The sequence below is a fragment of the Malurus melanocephalus genome, unplaced genomic scaffold (assembly GCF_030028575.1).
Source record: "Malurus melanocephalus ecotype Western Australia unplaced genomic scaffold, MMel_1.1 scaffold_38, whole genome shotgun sequence".
NCBI lineage: Eukaryota > Metazoa > Chordata > Aves > Passeriformes > Maluridae > Malurus > Malurus melanocephalus.
The window spans coordinates 2,613,729-2,630,081 of NW_026623270.1; the positions used below are offsets into that span (position 1 = coordinate 2,613,729).

General features: G+C 34.8%; 1 protein-coding gene across 4 annotated transcripts in view; it reads right to left on the reverse strand.

Moving 5' to 3' along the window:
• The window catches only part of AHI1 (Abelson helper integration site 1), an 85,682-nt gene that overhangs the window by 12,520 nt on the left and 56,809 nt on the right, over positions 1 to 16,353 (reverse strand). For all 4 annotated transcript variants that reach the window (XM_057364419.1, XM_057364418.1, XM_057364421.1 and 1 more), the window contains 4 exons: positions 12,259 to 12,317; positions 6,754 to 6,819; positions 4,220 to 4,382; positions 2,740 to 2,840 (listed from right to left, as the gene is read on the reverse strand). In XM_057364419.1, the coding sequence (XP_057220402.1) occupies positions 2,740 to 2,840; positions 4,220 to 4,382; positions 6,754 to 6,819; positions 12,259 to 12,317 (389 nt within the window). The remainder of the gene's footprint in view (positions 1 to 2,739; positions 2,841 to 4,219; positions 4,383 to 6,753; positions 6,820 to 12,258; positions 12,318 to 16,353) is intronic.

The window sequence follows — 16,353 nt, forward strand, 5'->3', positions numbered from 1 at the left end:
ATTTTCCTGCTTGTGTCAACAACAACTTAATTACTAAGTAAATAATTTTGGATAAAAAAAAAAAAAGCATGAAAAAAAAAAAAAAAAAAAAAAAAATAAAAAAAAAAAAGACAACAAAACATATGAACATATGGTATTAGAAAACTGGCATTTCCTTCCATCAGGTCTTATACTGAAAAAAAAGAAAGGAATAGGAAGAAAAGTTGCTGTGTCACTGCTGCAAGACAGGAACTGCCATAACCGATGAGCCCCCTCAGTGGTCATYTTAGTAGTTTTGTCTCAGAAGTCTCTGGTATTGCCTCAAGCCAAAGCACTGTACAATTTCCATTAATTCTGGCAAACAGCTGAATGTCAAGTTGTTCTTCATAGCAGAACTCTGCAGCTTTTAGAAACCTATCACACCTCAAGGCAGCCTAAGTCTTACTGAGATTTGAGTCATCATTTGATTCAACTCACTATCTTCTTGATGGTTTACACAGTGCTGATGTGACTTGATATTAAAAAAAATATGCTACATTGTGTTTCCCAGTCATTCAAATACTTTTGAAATCTCAGCCATTACCTCAGCCTAAAATGTGTTACTAAAGCAATTAATCCATAAGCACACAAATTTAAGAGTGCCTTGTATTTGTCAAGTTCATGAGGGTAACTAAGCATTGCATAAACTAAAATTTTCTTCTATTGGATGTGTTCCACTCCCGCTTAATGCTCTCTGGCCTTGTCTAATAGCAGAAGGAAAGAAAAATAAAAGAAAGAAGAATGCATTGAGTTCACATCAGGTACTAYTTTATTTGCTGTGCCTACTGCTCATCCTTTGCTACTTTAATCTCATTTGTTAATCCTCTTATACAATTTTTCCTAGGACTCATTTAATAACTTTCCTCTGGACTCTTAATGACATTGTAGTGCCCTTGGCTGCTGTGCAAGATAAAAAACAATGTATTTGCTTGGTTTTGGACTTTTAATGTACATTTGATTCATTATATATTTTGAATATCTGTATKTACTATATAGATGACTACAAAATTCCAACTAATCAATAAATATGTCATTAATTTAACTCAAGGTACAAGTAGAATCCAAGTAAAGAGCATTTTAATCAAATACTATTAAAACTGACTGTTGTTAAAAAAGGACCACTACCAATATAAAAACTAGTGTTAGAAAAATATGTCAACCATAGACACTTGAGAARTCCTAAGCAAAAGTAATCAAACATTACTTCTCACAAAGCTAAATAACAATTATGGGTTACAATTGTTAGTAACAGAAGTTGAAGTATTTTGATACAGTAAATTGACTAGATTCCTACCAGATTAAAACAGAAAAAAACATGTGGATAACAATGACTAAGTCTAATAACAGTAGGTATCTCAGCACTTCTGCCTCTTCTAATCTAGGTATGAGTGAAATTGGGTGGTTATAGCAACATATTCCCTCTGGGATACCCTCCTTGCCTCTAGCAATGTAGACAATAAATGAAAGAAGTCTTCAGTAATGTAATTTTTCCCATATTTATTCKCTGCCTTTACAGAAGTATCTGGAAGTAACGCACCCTTGTCTTTCCTGGACAATGGTTTGGCTAGGAGTTTCTCAGCTACAACGATGTAAAAGATACTTCGGATTAATTATTACTACTCAGTGTAGTGATTAATCCCATTTTTCAAGTTCAGTTAGGAACAAAACACTTAGTATTTCGATTTATAGCAGCTGGCTTCAACAAGACAGCTGRCTTCAACAAGATTGCCAAGTGAGTAATCTGTACTCAATAATTTATTAAACGCTACCTCTCTATATTCACCTACTAAAAACTTCTTGCAGCACAAAAAAAAAGGTCAATAGAAATAGCCTTGAGTGTTTTAACTTTGAGCACTGCAATGTCTTTTCCAGCCTAAACCAATCTATGATTCAATACACTATGGAGCAAAGRCTAGATGAATCATCTGAAAAAAAGTCCCTGAAAGTTGTAACTAAGCAACACAAAATATGTTTAGATTTTGCCAATCTTACACAAAATGAGAGATTCAACTTTAGAAAAGTACAAGGAAAAGTCAAATACTTTKAAAGAAATCTGAACAACGCTTTTTAAGTGGTTGTGTTAGTACCATCTGAGAAAATGAACAGTTGTGGAAAGCACACTTATTAAGGATACAAACATTTTGAAACAAAAMTTTCTTAAATTCTAACAGGTGTCAAATGAATTTTTATTACTTTTMTTTTCTACAAATTATCCCATGTTTTAAGACAGTCTTATTCCACAGAAGGGAAGCATAAACATGCAAAGGGAGAGTCAATTGGCCTGTTTTGCACACACTGGAATCTCTAAAGATCAGGGGAAAAAAAGTCCTGTATAAAAATAAAAATGCATTTTTTTTTCCCCTGGACTAAAAACTGGGTCCTGTTTCTTACTTCTTCTGTACATACTGTATAACTGAAATCACAGAAACAGGAATGCTTATGTGMATATAACTTCTGTAAACTTGAAGTCAATGGGAGATTCACCACTCATTACAATGATGCATGTAAGCAGAATGTTTAATTTGTTTAATTGCCAAATGATGGAAMAGCTGATTCCACACAGGATAAATATTAAACATCTGCTGAAAATCTACCTGCTTTCCAGGAATAAAGTCTACACATAAGAAATTTTTACATAAATTAGAAATAACGCAATCCATGTAGCACACAAAAGGCATAACCTACCATGACTTACAGAATCCTTCCTTCTCAAATWATTACCTTATCTAGTGTCAGAGAACCTTCCTCTGCTTCTGTTGATCCTTCTGGTAGGAGAGGAGCAGAATCTGGTAYTAATCCTAAAGGCTGTTCTTCATATTCTTCTGAAAAGAGGAACCATAATTCGCCATTATTAGAGCTATGAAAGAATTCTGTGAACCACCATGACATTACAATCTAGCCAAAAACAGGATGTGAACTAAAACAGGTGAAAAATGCTTGAAGCCAAATGTTGTATGAGAATTTATGAAAATTCTCCCATAAACCTTTATTTATACTAGTAACCTTAGATTTAAATGTGATTTGTATATTGGTTATTGTATAAAAGTATTCAAACATTTACCTAAGAACAAAGCCCATACTGTTAGAAAACAGCTGATACTTAACTAATGTATCATACACATCTCTTGATTCAATAAGGTGGTCACCAATTGAAAAAGCGAATTATTTACCAGAGATTTTTTTGCAATTGGACAACTGTCTCAAAAATTTTGTTTCCTTTTTTTTTTCCAGAACACTTTTTTTAAAGACCATCAATGTAGACTCTTCCTACAGATTTCTCTGAGTTATTTTGCAAGGAGGAAAGCCAGAAAAAAATGCACCAGATGTATAAGGAGAGRACAAAATGGAAGGGCAGTAGTAAATCTAACTTAACCTCATCAAGTGAGCACAGTATTATGTACAAGTGTTTTTTAGGAAAGAGATTTCCCTTTAAAGACAAAGGGAGGAACTAAAAAATGGGGGAAACCATCTTGAGAAATATTGGGTTGAAAGATTTCTAAATACCAGTATAACTGATAGTTTGATAGTTTAGGAAGGCAAATGAATTTCATGTAGTGTGCAACCACATGCTGTGTCCACAAGCTGAATATTTACAAATGCCMGCACACTGAGCATTTTTACAGCAGTTGACTAAATAGGATGCTTCCTCTATTATTTTTTTCAGATTCATCTAGCTTTTTCTTTATCAGTTTAATCAAAACTGTTTTAATGGAAAGGATCTGGTAGCAAGTTCAATGCTCAGATGAGAGATTTAACCATTACTCTTATTTTAAAACTTCATACTAAAATTCAGTTATTTGGGAACTGAACATTCTCCATTAGAGCGGGGAGGGTGGAATTAGGAGTTTGTACAAAAGCTAGATCTAATGGAAATTGCCTAAGGGAAAAAACCAAGATGTTTGTGAAATACTCTGATATGTCTAAAACAKTGCCAAACTAGAGCCTGAATCTATGTTAGAAGAGACAAGGCATCAGTCCAGTTGACAGATAATTAAGTCAGTACTACATAAGCTAGAATTTTTAACCAAGTGCAATKGTTAGCTAAATTTATACAATATTTGCACCACAATAAGTCATCATTATGCCACGTGTGTACTACATAAATTCCTATCTTCAGAACAATAAGCAGAACAGCACGGTAAAATCTTGGAGCATCAGTTAAACCCACACCGGTATACCAGGAAGACGGCAGTAAACTTACTTTCACCAGCCACATAATTAGCTGGAAAATAGCCTTGCTGTCCATTTGCTAGGCTGCCAAACCACCAGTTATCATTATCTTTGTATAACACTTGGATAATGTCACTGCGATGGATGGTTAGCTCATCTGATCGATGCGCTGTGTAGTCATAAAGAGCCACTACCTAAAAGAGAGATAAGAGCACCACAGCTTTATCACAACCATGCCACAGAGAAAAAAGCGCAACATTCACTTCCTCTTGCAGAAAAGCAGCTGAAACCAAAGCTGCACTTCGGTAAAAGCTGAGGCTGCCTCAAGTCTTGCTAATGGGATCAGGGGTGGTGGGAAAGCAGCAGGAGAGGCAAGATAAAGGACTGTGGGATTGCAGAAATGGTTAAGAACATTCAATTCACTAAGATTAGCTTCAAAACAGCAGCTGTTAGTTTTATAAGCAATTTGCTTGTGAAGCAAAAGGGAAAAAAAAAACTTCATACAGTCACTTTCTCAGAATTGTTACACCACCTTCAGATCCCATTCTCTGTGTGCTCATGAAGCATATGTGTTTGAATAAATACTTCAACTGTATGACAGTTTTATCCAAGGAAAAATTTAATACAAAAAGACATTGCAAAGTTTTGCTTTGATCATTGCATATCTTCTTTTTTTCTTTTTTTTTCCTGTTTGTTTTGTTTTGCTTAGAAATCAGCATTTGGATATACAATTTTATAAATATCTGCAAAAAATACATTTAWATTCCATTTCACCTAACAAATCTATTTGACAGTGAAATACAGTGCATCAATAGTTTTATGAAAAAGAGTACTAACAGTCATCAGCACAATGTATACATTTTTATAAATTACTAGAAGCCTGTTTTCTACCCTGAGTATGAAAATATCAATACAATTTCTTACTTATTTCCTATGTCCTATGAACAAAATTCTGCCCTATGAACTCTGAGCAGAAAAGCATGAAAGGAAAACAAATGAACTGAAAGAATATGGGAATTGCTCACTTCCTTCATCATAAGTGAAGAGCAAAATTATGACCTATTTTACACACAGAATGCTGCTTCCCTACCTACAATCTTCACCTCATATTCCTCYAGGAAATTCTAAGTAGAGGTCAGAAACAGGGATCATTAGGAGCAGTAGGAGGGTTMATGGGACTGAAGGAGATAGCTAAGTTATGATGATCAAGATAGAATAAAACCTTCTATTTTATTATTGATGCATGCTTTTAAATTTTAGGACTGCTGAATTCCATACTGCTTTTTTCATTTCTATTTCTGCTTTGAGTAAGATCACCTGCGAGTTGCGTGTGTAAAAATATAGCCAATGTCACTTGTATTTTCATAATTCCATGTCACCAATTAAACAGATTAAATCAGTTATGAATGGGAAAAGATGGCAATGATTACATCATTGTAAATTTTATGTGGCACTTTGTGAGCTGGTCAGCATCAAAGAATTGGTTCCAGCATAGTTTTCAGTAGATAGGAAATTTGTCTAAATTTGCGKGCAGTAGTCCTGAACTTACATAAAGAAGCCAAACAATGAAATGCCTTTTATGATAACTCCCCTCCTTGCATTAGGAAAGCTAACACAGTAATTACAGATGATGTTGACCGTACAGAAATATGAACTGTAGAACAGAACCAAACTAAACCACACTAATGAGCACCACGATCATGTCCAGTAAGAGGTGCTCTAACAGTGCCCACTTCAGTTAAATAACAACCTCATGAAAACCATGAGGCCACTTACAGTAAAAAAACCCAAAACCCAAAAAGGAATGTAGGAATGTAACACTAAGTACTTGGCAGCATGAAAAACAATGAAAGGCAGGGCAAAACCTACTTTGTTTTGCAGTGYCTTTTGTAAGATAGTTTGGGTGAAAATGTTGTGTTTTTTGGAAAAGATTACAAAAATTCAGTCACATGGGAACTGCCACAAGTASTTCAAACCATTTAAGCAAGTCCCACTGACTGTCTTTCGGAAGTAAGAAATTAATATACCCATGTGTCCTGTAATACAACTAGTTTAGTAAATATGGCAATTTGAATAAAATGTGGAAATTACCATTATATTCTCTGTTGAAATATGATCATAAAAATGACTATACCAGGATATAGGAAATGCCCTTCAGAACCAAAGAAGAATACAAACCATTCACAATTAGACCTAAAGAAGTGGACTTTCTTCAGGTGTGACATTAAAAAATTTGTCAAGTTCTATTTGGGTCCAAGTCCAAGCAAAAAAAAACCAAAAAAAACCCCCAAAAAACMAAAAMAAAACAAAAAAAAAAGCCTCAACAAAATTTTACAACATTGTTTTTCAAGAGTGATATAAAAGCCACAATGTAGTTATCCAGTTATGAACATCTTTTTAGATGAGGGAATTGCTCACTTATGAAGATCTTTTTAAGAATTACCAAATCCACAGTAGAGAAACAAAAAATCCTTGGGATCACGCTAAGAAAAAGGGCATGCTTTCAGAAGCAGATACAGTATAACAAGTGCAGAAGATATTGCAAAAAAATTACATAATACTTACTGTCTCTCTCCCGGGTGGACAACTGTTTCCTCCTCCCACTCCCAATGCAGTCAGGCTGTCATCATTCTAGAAGAATAAATTATTTTAAATTTTAACATGAAGCAGTTTGCTAAACTATGATTGCATTTTCATTTCTCCTGTAAGACAGTAAGAATTATCTGCAACAAAGTGCTTTTTTTAAAAAAAGAAAAAGCAGAAGTGATGTTAAGCAACACTGAGGAATATTGGCTATTGGCTGGTAGATGATTAGAAAAAGATACTAAATTTTTCAATTATGTACCCCACACTAAAGACATAACTGGACTGATGACTGATGCWGTCCAAGCTTTTTGTACTGCAAACACTACAGCAGGTATTGAAGAAGTTGTGGCAGTGAACTTTAACCTCTGAAACAGTATGTAAAAGATGTCACTTCCACATAATGGAGCATTTCAGGTTGTCTTAATAACCAATATTTTCCTTTTAATTCTAATTGTTCTATTCTCACCACTTAAGACTTTCAATGAATTCAAAAGAATAGTAGGTAAGCAAGCATCAGGATAAGCCTGGACCTAAAAAAAAAATGATTTCTGTATAATAATAGAATGTTTAAGCAGAAAGAAGATTTAGAATAGAAAAAATATGAAAATTAACAGAGGAACAACAAACTAGCAAAAAAAAAGGAAGAGCTGGAAGTCCTTTGCTGGTGTTGCTTAATTATTTTTCTAATGGTCTGTCTTCACTAAGGGCAAACCAGTTTCCCCTTGATTTTGTGCGCATGAAAGAATACACACTACCACACAAAATAGAAATATTACACTGCAATTAAAATATTTTAGAGAAGTCAAATGTGAGCTTTGTGTAGTAAACAACATTTCCCCCCTAGCAGATATACCGCATTATAAACATTTGAATTTGAGAATTTATATCAAACAGACTTCACTTTTTTCACATTTCACAGACAGTCCTTTATCAATCTTTGGCATGAACTTCTTTCTGTTCTTGTGCTTTTAAAAATATATATTGAAAATGTCTTGTTCTTTTTATTCTCAATGTTTCATTTTTTTAATTTATTTTTTATTATGGTGGTCCAAGGTACATCATAAAAAATCACAAAGAAAATCACTGCAAATCCTCACTGGAATAAAYGGCATTCTTGAGATCAGGGGTTCTTGCCCTCAGTTGTTTTCATAATTTAGCTGAGCTTATCCCATACAGGAAAGAAATCACTGACTATCCTGAACTCAGAGATTCCATCCAGTCTCCAGATTGTTTTGGCATTGCCACAGTAGACACACACAGTAGTTACAGAGGAACTCAGTATAAAATTGAACAGTTGCACTCAGTTCTTATCATCTACGAAAACATTTAAGCCTAGCACCTAAGAGTTCTGAATAATAATGCACATGCACAAAAGGAAAAAAAAAATTGTAACTGCCTGATTTGATAAACAAATTTTGAAGAAAGACTGGTGGAGCTGCAGTTCAGAGTACAAGGTTTGTTCAGTGGTCTACTGGTAGTCAGCACTGCAGTACAGGTTTCAGCTAATTCTCATTTTCCATTCTCAAGCTTAAGAGAACTGTACAGGCAATGTGCTTAGCCCGTGGGATGGGAGTGCCTCCTGTTGCTCAAAAATGATTCATCAGAATTATTAGCAGTATTATTCAGGTATCTAGTTCAGGTACTCATATTGCCCCAYTATTGTGTCTCAATCTGTCTGTCTCTCTCCTGTTTTTAATAAAGTATTTATGTGGCTCTCAAACACTCGAGAAGAGCTTGAAAAGAGCAAGCTGTTTGGAAATAACAAGCTAAAATCTGTGAGTCACCCCGAGACTATGCCGAATRTTCTCAGACACTGCCTTAAACTTTTAAGGCAACAACAATATGAAGAGGTGCCTCTTAAAGAGATTCTCTGAGTATATCCCTGGCTGCACGAACTTCTACCTCCAGCTGTCCAGGGCAATAGCCATGGCTGTCTACAGCTACTGCAAGGCAGCAGAGCTGCCTCTGGCATGCCATGCTGTTCCTCAAGCAGCGTCAACTACCATTTATGCTGCAAGAAACACCCAACAAAAACTACCGGCCTTTAGCTTAGAAATATATTTTTTTTTTAAATGCTGTGTCGCAAGATTTAGGCACATTTTCAGGAATTCAGAAAAGGAACTTGCATACTGAATTTTGTGACTACATCATTCTTAATACAATATTTATGTCTCATTTTCTCATGGAGGATGGAAACTAGCTAATCCTTTTCTTGAACTGGAACAGATGTGGGGCTATAGCTGTGTTCAAAGGAGTTGGTCTTTTGGGGAGGCAGACCATCTGTGAGAAACAGAAACTAAATGCTTGCTGAAAAAGTGTGCCMTTTCACACTGATTGCAGCTGAACAAAACTGTTCGCAGCTTTCAGCATCAAGGTACATCCTCAGAGGAAGAGAAATAGATCCATCAGTTGATGCACAGCTCTAGACCATGGAGTATCACACTGGTTATCCATGACTAACCTACTTAGATACCCTTCACATTTCTAACTCAAAACCAAACAAAAATGTTTCAAGACACTGATACAAAAGAGGACACTGCACATGAGAATAACCCAATACATTGTTGTATCAAGTTTTATCAATTCCCRATAATAGCTCTAATTAAAACTGTTATGGCTGCTTTTTAATGGGGTAGTTTCAGTGTTTGCACAAATGGAAGTTTTGGTTTTTTTTGATGCAGATGTAGAGTGGTCAACAGGATTTGGGCATCAGACAGCACTCATTCCCTCAGGAGAAGGAGCACGGAGTAAGAACAAAGTGGTATCTCATTGCTGCCTTTTCTGTAAAAACCTCAGCATTTCATTTCTACAACTGAACACATACATTTCAATTAACACAATATCAAAACTCGAAGAAAGAAATATGGAAAAATGTGAAGTCTAATGATTCATATAGTTTCAAATGCTTCTTCTTTATATGTAAACATGTTCTTYATTTTAACAGAATAAACATACAGATTAAGTCCCACTTCTAATTAGACATTAACTCTTAATAATAACACTTGGAAAATAAGCTTTTCYATGATTAATTTTAGGCAGACCCTACACATAAGAGGGTGRACCCTAATGTGTATGCATACAGGGCCAAAGCTACTSTTYCTCCTTTTACCATTAAYGACAGACTCAGGGACATGAAGAAGGACAAGCATCTATTTCCAGGATGCTTCACAGCAGCACTGCTTCCCTCCACTCCAGCTCCCCAAACCTGCTATCTGCCGAATGGAAGAGAAACTGGGAATATTATTCCAGCAAACACTCCAGTAAAGACACAAGGAATGTGTGTTTACAGCTTCTCTTGTCTGTCAAACAAATCTGTGCCCAGTGTGTAATACCCTAAATTCTGAGACTGTTACCTTATGGGGTTGGGGGGAGCTTGTTGCCACTTTTGGTTTATGGTGTTTCTTTCTAATTTTAAAGGAGAAACAATAAGAAAAATAGAGTTTGACTGAAAACCCTTGGTTTGCTTAAAAGATAATACTTTAAACATTTTAAAATTCTACAGAATAAATCTGATATTTTAATGCTGATCCATTGTTTTCCTTTTTCCTTAAGAATCTAAGGGTTAGAAATTTATTTAATTATCTCCTTCCCTAAGAATGCTATGCAATCTCTTTACTCCAGTAACAGAAGTTTTCAATTAAATGCTAAATAAGATGAGACTTAAAAGAAAAGAGCTGAATACTGTTAGCACTTTTGCATTTCTGTTCTTGTTCTCTGGTCCAATGCGGGTCCAGTGCTCAGGACATCTAACTGCAAATTTAGTCTAAGGGAAACGGAAGTATAAGTGTCATTATTAATAGCTAAATTTAAATTACGCTAAAAGTATCAATTGCTGAGAATGATATATTCTTATTCAGGCATAATAATCTGTCTGTAGACACTGTAAAGTTACTTTCTTAGGCTTCAGATGACTACAGTCCTGATTTGATTACAGCTCTTCAATATTTAATAAGCATGGGAATCTATAATTTGCCTAGAGGAAAAAAGGACCAAAGCTGCAACAGGCAGCACTTTATTGAAACCTGCAATGTACAAACAGAAATCAGAAATGCAAACACAGCTGCTGCAGTAAAGCCTACAAGGATTTAAATTTAAAAAAAAAAAAAAAAAAAAAAAAAAAAAAAAAAAAAGGAAGAAAGAAAAAAGGAAAAAAGATCAATTCAGAAGCATGTGAACGATTCCAGCTCCTGGAATGATTCAAAACCTCTTCAACTATTTTGTCATTTCTAAATACACCACTTTTTTGATATCAATTACTCAGTTAACCTGCAGTTATATGTACTACTGCATTTTTAACAGAAGTAACAAATATATTCAWAACCTTAATTTAAGCTCTCTCAGAAAAAAAACTGTTTTAAATTAGCTGCTACCTAGCTTTTCATGAAACAATTGATCCTGCAAATGTTTATCAAGGTTGCTGTGGTGGAGAACACTACAGTACTGGTTGAGCAACTCATATTTTTCCCTAAAAAATTACATCTTGATGGCTAAAAAATTGAAAAAGTGAAAACAGGAACCATTTAGCAGCTAACATAACAGCAATGTAAAACCATGCTTTCAAAATTTCTTGGTGAATCCTATATATCTTACAAGCTTTCCACAACTGTCTTAAAGAGATTCTGTTGAAAAAGGTAAGTCCAAAAACATCCAAAATCCTAAGCAATCTAAACAAAACTCCAAATTGAAACTACAAAACAGCTACTAATGATCCAAGTTAATTTATGTCCATTTACAACATTTTTCTCAAAAATTACAATTAGTGCAATTGTAACAGAATATTAAACCATGGCATTCTATCCACAGGTGCAGGAGAATTAACATCTCCAGTACAACAGGCCCAGCTCCATAGAGACACAAATGCATTCAGTATTCTGACGCACCACTTACTCTTTCTTCATTGGTTTCTCCATATATTTTGTGTTTAATACAGGTTCATCAAATGTATAGTTGCAATTAATGGCATTTACAGATTCTGTTGGATTTTTAATATGGTGATCAGCAAGCCAGAAATAAAGAAATGAATGACTATAATTAGTAGCAGTTTACAATCGATTTTTAATAGATAAGCCATTAAGTAAAGAGGGGATAGCTGTGATTTCACTCCTAATAAAAAGATGAAGTATGAGTATGAGTGAAAACAGGTGCTGCAAAGAGAACTTGATTCCAAGTTATTGTCTAAGCTTTTCTCTCAGCCACTTATCAACATCTGCTTTGATAACACAGGAGTGTGATTTTATCTTATTTCTAAACAACAAAAAGTAAATAATGCAAAAAAATTAAGCTTTTGATTTGCAGCTATCTGATCTCAGCTGCTCATAGCGTAAGCATAAGCTAATTTGGCCATGTAGACAATTGGTTTGAAGATATCTCTTTTTTGAACAAAGACTGGACAAAAAAAACACCTCTCTACAATGAGAACTTGGGAATAATGACATTTTATAGTTAAACATCAATATAAAAAAATGCAAAAAGAGATTTCCTTACCGTATGTAGTCTACCCAATAGTGTTCGACTAAGAGGATTTCCTACTGGGCTGATGCACCCTGTGAAAAGAAAAGGCTGTGAATTTTCTGCTTGTTATCCTTTTCCATCGAATAAACCATTTTATTTTAAAATCATTATGTTAGCAGGATATGTTTGACAAAATTCTAATGAAAAGCAGCAGCATCTTTCAGTCACAACTATGCATCCTTCAGTCAGGAACAGTTGGAGGGTTTATTTAACTAACAGACCTGACACAAGGTTAACTAATCCAATATTTCCATTCAAATGATTTGGAGAAGTAGCTCAAGCTATGTCCACATGCCACCTCGTGCTCAAAGCTGACACTATTATCTAGGCTGTATTGCTTTTCTCTTCATTGAATTTCCAAGTAATGCATACAAAGTTTTCCAACAGAAATGATCACAAAAACTCACAAAGGAATTACTTCCTTATTTTATCTGAAAGAATAACTATTCCTATTCAGTAGTTTCCTTTGATCATCTGAGTTCCTATCACAACACATCTTGCTGTTTATTTTATTCACTCTCTACATAGCACACTTGAACAAGTACTTGTAAATTCTTTTCTTTTCAAACTATTATGTTAACTACTAAGCTCAGGAAAATCCTTTTATCATCTATGGATTTATCTTTTTGTTATTGGTCTCCTCAGCTGTATACTTAAGAAAACATCTTAAAAAGAAAAGAATACAAAAAAATCTGAAAATCGTTGAACATGACAGCGAAAAATGCCACSACTTCATTGGAGAACAGTTTCTCAAGAACAGAAATGCCAGGCAACACAGAGTTAAGCTCACTGGCTTTTCTCTGTGAGATACTAGCTTTGAAASAAGTTTTGTTTTTAAAGAGAAATAAGTTCTGAAAACTCATTTTCATTTGTCACACCAAAAGCCTACTTTTAAGGTGTCCAGTATCTGAATAAAGGGCACTTTTCAGATTCGGATTCCCATGTACTGGTAGAGCTCCAAAAGGAAGCTTGCACAATTCCACCTACRGTACACTTTCTAAAGCTTAGTGGTTTTGACTTTCACAGGAGATTTAGTCATAAATCATTAAGATATTTAGAGATTTCTAACTAGAATAAAATGCAAGCTCAAGCAATTGTAGTCAAAGTATGCTCCTGCAAATCTGCATGTGACTAATGTTGTGAGAAATCCTAAATACATGCAATAATGGATTATTCATGTATAATGGATTATTCATATATTCATACCTTCATGTATGAATTAAAACATTTTGGCCTTAATAATTTCAGAAAATCTTGTACAAATTGTGAAATACTTTCTTTYGAAAGGCTTACTTTGCTTTCTATTACTTTCTCCCACCTCTTTGGAGCAGAAAAAGATGAGAATATGAACCATTTCCTAAATTCAATCTGTACTCCACAAGAATAGTACTGAAGGTAACCTTTTTCTGAACAAGCTATTCGCTAAAACAATTGTTCGGCACTAACACCAAAAGTCAGAAAGGATACTGCTCCTGTTGCTATCATTATCTACATACTCACAAATTTTTAAAACCAGATGCTACAGAGATAATACATATGGACATACTGTTGCATACAAGTGTCATATCAAGTCTTTGAATAAAAAAAGAATCCAACAAACTGAAAACCAATAAAAAGTCTGTATGACGATTTTTCTTTTTTAGACAGCTGATTTGAAYATGGCAGTGTTGTGGCAATTTACACAAACCATACTTTATTTAGTAAGATTTAAAAATATTTAAAATATTTGATAAAAACATTTGGGTTTTTTTCAAAAACATTCAAGTTTTAATTAAAAACAACAATTAATCTGCATTTTTATCAGTAGCATCATTGACCTTYTTATTTTTCTACGGAAAATACACAACTTCCAAGTGCTCCTGGACTGCACATTTATGGATGCGAGTACTTCTGTGTAACCTCTATATTTAGCTGCTTATCAGGTGAAAACTTTATGGTTAGACTGATATTCCCACTTATGCTTCAATAAAGGGCAGCACAGAACTGCTATGCTGCAAGCCTACGACAGAGACAGATGTGTAACTCAAAGATAGAAGGAATGCTGTGTGGAATTCTAGAAGCTGGCACTGCTTTACACTCAGTGATTTCCATGACTAGAGTCTAAATAAACAGAAAATTCTTATTACTTTCTTGAGGTATAAACAGACCACAGCACACCTGGGTCCAAACACTCTATGATCATGCCTGCTGGTTACCCCAAAYTAGTCTGTAGTGTTATCTCTAAGTTGTTTTTAGTTATCAAGCGTTTCTTTAGTAGTCCCAGCATTCGAAATGGTCATATTAAAAATCCCCAAGCAAACAAAACAAATCCAAACCAACAAAAAAACCTGTCCAAGTCTTCCTCATTCACAAAACAAGGTCCATTCAGTAAGCAAGGGAATATCCATCCCTTCTTCCCCAAATGAAGAAGTAGAATTTTAAAGCACTGTCACACGGCTATGGGCTTGATATGGTTCCATGCTTGATGAAGCATGTAARTGACATCAAGCAGGTGTGACTAACAGCCTCAGCAGTGCTTGCTTTGGTTCTCTCATCCAGGCTGTACACGCTTTTCAAACACGATATTGAAACTGAGGTCCTAATTCCAGAAGGACATTCCCCCTTCATCTAAAAAATTAGGTTTACAGGACACCGTGACCTGCTGGGACTCTCACTTAGTCTGAGCTTATAGAAAGGTCATTAAATCCCTTGTAAGGTCAAGCCTAAAAAACCCTCACGTTAATCTAGACTGTCYTATCTTAAGGATTCTTCAGAATCACTAACAGAGAAGCATTTTTATTAACACAGAGGGTTTACTTGAACTCCCCAGCAATCTTCTTTCTTAATGGCATCATCTGTCTTTACCTTCAAAATCATATACATCCTGAGAAGCTAATCTTCTCTATGAAATTATCAACATTTGACTTACTGCGTTTCCTATTACTCTGCATTGATTCTTCAGTGGTTTCCCTTGTACGGAATTTTACATGAGAAGAAAATTTAATTCTTGAAGAACTTACTGCCAMTGTCTAGCTGCAATGTTAGGCATCTCAAAATCACAGATGCAAGCACTTTTCCTCAAATGAATTTTCACATCAACATAATTTAACAGCAGGACAGCTGTTCTTTAGGGTCCATGTAATCCTATATTGTTAAAATCATGTTGTGAGCCCAAGCCTGTGCTGACTTTAGGGAAATGACTACCAAAGAACTGGTTTGAAAAACCATCTATCTGTCTRCCTTGAGAGAAGTCTGAAACTGTGGTAGTTTCCTGCCTAATTTGAACAGTGAACTGAAAGYGTATCCTCAGTTCCCCTCAGTCACTTCTGGCAAAAAACTCTCACTACATATAAATACAAAATACATCACTAGAACTGCAACTAAAGAGAAAAGCAGACAGAAGCTTTTGGGAACAGCTGTCCTGTCCAAAATGTGTCTGTACTACCAAGTCCCCAGTTTCGTTGCATCTTTCACTGAAAAACTACTCTCTGCTCTAGAGAAACACATTACTGTGAGGTGATGAAATCCTAGATCAAATTAGATCAAATTCTAAACAGYTGGACTGAAATGCACAAAATAGATGAGTTCACTTCCAAACAGACTTGACTTATACAGAAATTGCTACCAGCAACAGTGACCCAAAATARTACGATGCAGAACAGGAAAGAAGTCTTTTTAGAGAGCCACATAATTCCAMTATTATTCTACTGGACTGTCTACAGCCACCCAATGTGAAATGTTTTGGGACAAAATGCTTTTTAAAAAAGGATTAGATAACATTTATTACAGAACATATTTTAATAATTTTTTTTCAAAAGAAGGCTTTTTCTCTCTTTCTGAAATGCTCTTGATAAATTAATTTTTTAATTATTAAAGGTATTTGAACATAATAAATCTCTAAGGATTYCAGTCACATGGAATCTAGAGTTAGTGAAATCAACCAGAAGTTCATCCTGGAAAATACTCAGAAAATCACAAAACAAAGGACAAATACATATCCAAGAATACCGAAACATGTTAATATTCAGACATTCCTGTGACAAACACCTCTAAAGCACACAGAAAGAAAAAAGAAATTACCTACTCCAG